Source organism: Schistosoma mansoni, chromosome 1, assembly GCF_000237925.1.
Source record: "Schistosoma mansoni strain Puerto Rico chromosome 1, complete genome".
In the NCBI taxonomy this organism is placed as follows: Eukaryota; Metazoa; Platyhelminthes; class Trematoda; order Strigeidida; family Schistosomatidae; genus Schistosoma; species Schistosoma mansoni.
Genome location: NC_031495.1, coordinates 2452837 through 2459504, shown reverse-complemented (window position 1 = coordinate 2459504; position 6668 = coordinate 2452837). Strand labels below are relative to the sequence as shown.

The 6668-nt window shown below is 38.4% G+C and overlaps 1 protein-coding gene across 1 annotated transcript in view; it reads left to right on the top strand.

Annotated features, from left to right (window-relative positions):
• Nucleotides 1-5803, top strand: part of Smp_089650 (hypothetical protein) — a gene marked incomplete at its 3' end in the record, with an annotated part of 8039 nt that extends 2236 nt beyond the window's left edge. The window contains exon 3 of the mRNA XM_018792974.1: nt 4988-5803. Coding sequence (XP_018647533.1) covers nt 4988-5803 — 816 coding nt within the window. The remainder of the gene's footprint in view (nt 1-4987) is intronic.
• Between the last annotated feature and the right edge of the window lie 865 nt (nt 5804-6668).

Below are 6668 nucleotides of genomic sequence, written 5' to 3'. Positions count from 1 at the left end.
CCAATTCCTTCGGTCATCAATGTCAATTGTTTCAGATTATATCATACCTCAATGTTACATTTTAACAGAAATACGGTTGTAAGCCGCTGACGAGAAACCATAAAATATACTGAATCCATCCAGTCGCAGCCCGAATAGCTCAGTGGTAACGTCTCTGACTGTGAAGCTGAGTGACACGGGATCGAATCCGCCAGGGAGCATCAGTTCCCTCAAGATTACAGGTACACCTTGCTGACGAGTGCCAAGTAGCACGAAACCCGGGTCCAGGGTTTCCTGTTGACCACCTCCAACCACCATCTTACCTCAATATATATAGTGCAAGCAGTGTCGAGCCACCTAGACTGGTGGCCACATTGCAACTTGATCGATAGCATTCGATCAGCACTAAGAAGGACTTGACACACATGGCATTGATCACCTTTCAGTGATCAATCAATTGTGACATTTTCTTAGTCTTCGAATTCGATCGATGAAAGCTTAAAAATTTGGTAGATAAGAATAAGTTGATGATTAAAGTTTAAAAAATGTCATTAAAATGGTAGAATAACACTTAATGATTTGCTGTTTTATCTTTTCCTACTCTTAGGCACCACCAACTGGGCATTGACATAATTCTTGCTGTTTGAACCGTGATATTACAAAACCTTTAACAGATAGGAAGTCCCTATTGAATAATCTAGGACTATCTTCAAATGAAATTATCAAGGCTTGGTCATACTACCAACTAGGTATTTAATAAATGTATGAGACTGCTGATTTGCAATTTTTCAATCGGAAGAAATGACTTAATAGTTAAAGCAAATTAGCTCTTAATCAGTAAGTCGTAGATTCGAACCTCGCCACATCTACATTTTCTGTATCCAGGTAGTATCATTAGCCACCACACAAACAATATAGTTTAGAGCGTAGAAAATAAACGTACACTTGGTAGATGACTCACATTGTAAAGTTAGTGTGTGATAAGCAATAACTTCTGTCACCAGTAAAAAATTAATCAACATCAGTAATTTTTAGAAATTAGTTATTAATTATCTAAAGTTAGTTCACTTTGCAAAACGTCATAATCTTAGATAAGAGAATTAGTCCAGTTATGTTGACTAAAACTCCGCCTGTAGCTCTTCTAGAGTTACTACCGGTCCCAAGCCCGGGTAAAGGAGGAGGGTTGGGCATGGGGTTAGCGACCCCATCCCGTAGAAAAGCTAACTCGCTAAAAAAACGCTAACCAGAAAAAATAATTCAAACCATTTAAACTCTGCCCTTCGAGTTCAAGGAATAATTATGACGTCTCATGATGAAAGCCGAAATTTTTCGGAAGTCACGAGGCCAATGCACCTTCTAACAACCAGAGCAACACTCTGTATAGGTACATAGAACGTCCGGACAATGTGGGAGACAGGAAAGACCAGTCAAATAGCAATGGAAATGAGGAGATACAACTTGGCAGTACTCGGAATCATCGAAACCCATTGGACACAATCTGGACAACAAAGGCTAGGTACAGGAGAGATGCTGCTGTACTCCGGTCACGAAGGGGAAAATGCTCCACACACTCAGGGAGTTGCTCTAATGCTGTCCAAAGAAGCACGAAATGCACTTGTGGGATGGGAATCTCATGGACCCAGGATAATCAAAGCATCATTCAGAACAAAGAAGCAAGGGATCACAATGAACGTTATCCAATGTTATGCACCCACCAATGATAGCAACGACGATGATAAAGATCAGTTCTATGAAAAGCTGCAATCAATTATAGCGAAGTGCTCACGAAAGGACCTCATCATTCTGATGGGAGATCTAAATGCTAAAGTTGGAGTGGACAACACAGGATATAATTGGACGACATGGACTAGGAGAGAGAAATGAAAATGGCGAGAGACTTGCAAACCTATGTGCACTCAACAACTTGGTTATAGGCGGCACAATATTCCCACACAAACGCATACACAAAGCTACATGGATCTCACCGGACCAAACCACAGAGAACCAGATAGATCACATCTGTATCAACAAAAAATTCCGAAGATCAATGGAAGATGTGAGAACCCGGAGACGAGCTGACATAGCTTCAGATCACCATCTGGTTGTGGCCAAGATGAGACTGAAGCTAAAGAAAGACTGGACAAACAGCACTACAAAGGTTCGATACAGCCTTCCTTCGAGATATTGACAAGCTCCACGAATTCAAGATAACTCTCAACAACAGGTTCCAAGCTCTACAGGATCTACTGAAAGAACAAGAAACTACTTTGGAGGACAACTGGAAAGGGATAAAAGAAGCACTAACTTCAACGTGTCAGGAGGTTCTTGGTCCTAAGAAGCATCATCATAAGGAATGGATCTCTATGGGAACCCTGGACAAAATTCAAGAAAGGAAGAACAAGAAACTAGCAATTAACAACAGCTGAACACGAGCAGAGAAAGTCAAAGCACAAGCAGACTACGCAGAAGCAAACAGGGAAGTGAAGAAGAGCATTAAAGCCGACAAGCAGAAATACATGGGAGAACTAGCAACGACGGCGGAAAAAGCTGCAAGAGAAGGGAATATGAAACAACTATATGATACAACGAAGAAATTGGCAGGGAGATATAGCAAACCAGAGAGACCAGTCAAGGACAAAGAAGGAAAGACAATCACTGAGATTCAAGAACAGAGGAAAAGATGGGCAGAATACTTCGAGGAACTGCTGAATGGACCAGCCCCATTGAACCCACCGAACATCGAAGCAGCACACACTGACCTTCCAATAGATGTCACTCCACCAACAATCGAAGAAGTCAAGATGGCCATCAGACAAATCAAAAGTGGGAAGGCGGCAGGACCTGACAATATACCAGCAGAAGCACTGAAGTCAGACATTGAAATAACTGCAAACATGCTTCACCTTCTATTCAAGAAGATTTGGGAAAAGGAACAAGTGCCAACGGACTGGAAAGAAGGATATCTCATCAAGATACCAAAGAAAGGAGATCTGAGCAAATGTGAGAACTACAGAGGCATCAGTTTGTTATCAGTACCAGGAAAAGTTTTCAACAGAGTGCTGCTGAATCGGATGAAAGACGCAGTAGACGCCGAACTTAGGGATCAACAGGCTGGATTCCGTAAGGATAGGTCGTGCACAGACCAGATTGCGACACTACGGATCATCGTTGAACAATCAGTTGAGTGAAACTCATCACTATACGTCAACTTCATTGATTATGAGAAGGCGTTCGACAGCGTGGACAGGAGAACATTATGGAAAATTCTTCGACACTATGGGGTTCCTCAGAAGATCGTCAACATTATCCAAAACTCATACGATGGACTACAGTGCAAAGTCGTGCATGGAGGACAGCTGACAGATGCATTTCCAGTAAGGACCGGAGTCAGACAAGGCTGTCTACTCTCCCCATTCCTCTTCCTTCTAGTGATTGACTGGATTATGAAGAATTCGACATCTGAAAGGAAATACGGAATACAATGGACTTCTCAGAATCAATTAGATGATTTGGACTTCGCAGATGACCTAGCCCTCCTCTCTCATACACACGAACAAATGCAGATGAAGACAGCAAATGTAGCAGCAGCCTCTGCATCGATAGGCCTCCACATTCACAAAGGAAAAAGCAAGATTCTCAAATGCAACACGGAGAACACCAATCCAATTACACTTGATGGCGAAACTCTGGAAGAGGTGGAAACATTTACGTACCTGGGGAGCATCGTTGATAAACAAGGAGGATCGGATGCAGATGTAAAGGCGAGGATTGGCAAAGCAAGGGCAGCATTTCTACAATTGAAGAATATATGGAACTCAAAACAACTGTCAACTAATTTCAAGGTCAGAATCTTTAATACGAACGTCAAGACAGTTCTACTGTACGGAGCTGAAACATGGAGAACTACTACGACCATCATCAGGAAGGTACAAGTATTTATCAACAGCTGTCTACGCAAAATACTCAACATCCATTGGCCGGATACTATCAGCAACAGCGTTTTATGGGAGAGGAAAAACCAGCTTCCAGCTGAAGAGGAAATTAGGAAAAGACGTTGGAAGTGGATCGGACATACACTAAGGAAATCACCAATGTGCATCACGACTCAATCCCTAACTTGGAATCCGGAAGGGAAGCGGAAAAGAGGAAGGCCAAAGAACACATTACGCCGTGAAATAGAAGCAGATATGAAAAGGATGAACAGCAACTGGAAAGGAAGGCTCAGGACAGAGTTGGATGGAGAATGCCGGTGAGCGGCCTATGCTCCTCGAAGAGGGGTAACGGGCGTAAGTAAGTAAGTAAGTAATGTTGACTAAGAGTATATGCCAAATGAGTTGGTAAAGATAATTTTTATTTTGTTTAAAACGGGTGACCTGTAGGCTATTTATTAAGTTATCTACTTCAATTTAGACGACTGAGCTGTATCAATAGCCCTCATTGAAAATATCTATCATATCCGATTACACAAAGTTATACTCGATTACGGAATTACATCAGCTGAAAATTACATCGCGTAGACTCAAAAACTAATGGGTTTATTTCGGTTAATAGGTTTTAAAGATATTTTAATCTATAGATAGTCTCCTTTATGGAGTGAAATCCCTTCGGGTACCACGTTCCGGTATAGTTCGAATATATACAGCCATGATTTCTCACTACTGAAGAGCCCCACGCTAAGATGAAACGGCGATTCAGTACTCTGTAATCTTCATTGTTATGCTAACTAATGTCAATCCTAGACAAATATCACTGAGGAACTGATTTGTCACCGACTTTGAAAGTAATGATCTTAAAATTCTCAAAACCTTGTAATTTGTAACTTTCACTGATTACGCAATTGTTACAAGATTTATAATATGAATCGTCTTCATTACAATACAAATGACTCTAAAGTGACAATCAGTAATTATATGATTTGGTTTCATTTCATATCATTTAAGATAATTACCGAGTATTTCATTAATTAAAGTGATGCCTCTCCATATATTTCTCTTCCTGTATTTCATAGATTGGCTTTGGTTTGATCGCATCAACTGGAATAACGAGTCGCTTCTTGACACGTTTATCACTAACCATAATCCTCTTGAGTCAGTTGTACATGACATATGTGTTGTGTTTAGAAAAACGTTTAGGGTATTCAAAATGTATCCGTGCACGTATTAGTTTAAGGTGTTTGACTACAATTGGTGTGTATTTTCGACTGCTTGGAGTAAATGGCTATAATGATAAACAAAAACAGACAGATCCACACAATAACGATAATCAGGTTGATCAATCACACAAAATCAAGCCATCTACAAGTGTTTATGCTTTCGGCTTAACTATAATGTCTGTATCATTATGTTTATTAAGTATATTCTGTATACCTGTAGAAATATTCCAATTGGATAGAGATATTCAACTGACAGAAATCAATTCAACATTAATTCTATCAATTGACAGTTATGTATCTAAATTGTTAAGTCTAATTTTAGGTATATGTTTGTTAACAGCTGGTATCATCTACTCAATTCCTGTAATTATACATGACCAATTTCTATCAAACAATACATTTTCTTATAAAAACTGTTTATTCCAGTTTGCTGATTATCTTATCGGGTTTTCTTTTTTAATTTTATCCTTAACTCGTGATTGTAATTTTAATTATTGGCATATTAAAGGATGTGAATTTTGGTTGGAAATACGTGTACTGCTAGAGAATATTACCATTCTCTTAGGTATTTTTGTAATAAACAATTTGCTTATCAACGATAGTGTAAGTACCCCAAATGAGAATTGTTTAAAGAAATTGAGAGTGAATAGTAAATCACTGAAAAGTCAATAGGTTTATGTAAATAAAAGAATTTTTCAGTCTGTTACTTTAATTTCTACTTCACTTTTTGTTCTATTAAGAGATGTTTCTTTGTTTGTATTTAACTGGTGAATTCCTCGTACATCGTTTATTGAAATAGAAAATGCGAACAATAATCTTTTGTACAGTATGGAACCAACTCGTCTAAATTTCCTTGCTCATATCTCAGCTACAAAAACGTTAGTGCGTCGTTAATTTGAAGTTTTAATAAATCTCAATTCAATATGATAAATTATCCATCAGAGAAAAGTGAATCCGTTTAAACAGTGAAATTACAACAGTTTGAAGAGAATGGTTTTGGTAAATAATTGACATGATAATAACAGAATATTAGAGATTATTGTATTACTTAATAGGTAAAAATCTTTTATTGGGTCAAAACTTAGCTTCAGCGATCAATAATTCTAAACGGTTAACCTATAACCGTCTTATCAGTAGAAATGAACCATGTGAACAACATTCCTGTTATTACGGAGTCTTTTATCGTTCCGTATTTCTACAAATTCTTTGTCATACTGCGTAAAAATAAAGTGACCTCCAATACTCTGGTCACCGCATAAATTGTTCATGAGAGCTTCAAACTTTCTTATTTAAAATGATTTGCATTTCCGCTTTCTAAATAAACAATGAATTACCATTACGACTGCATCTGTTTGAAATGTGTTACATGAATAGTGAAACGTCAAATATATTGTTCGAGAACTTATTTTCAATGTATATTGTTAATTGAATCAACGAAGAAGGAAATATGACTAAGAACTCATGTATGGGGGAAAAGGGTGTTAGAAGACACTTGCTGTTACCCCTAACTTCTGTCTCTTTAACAAAATGAATAAAG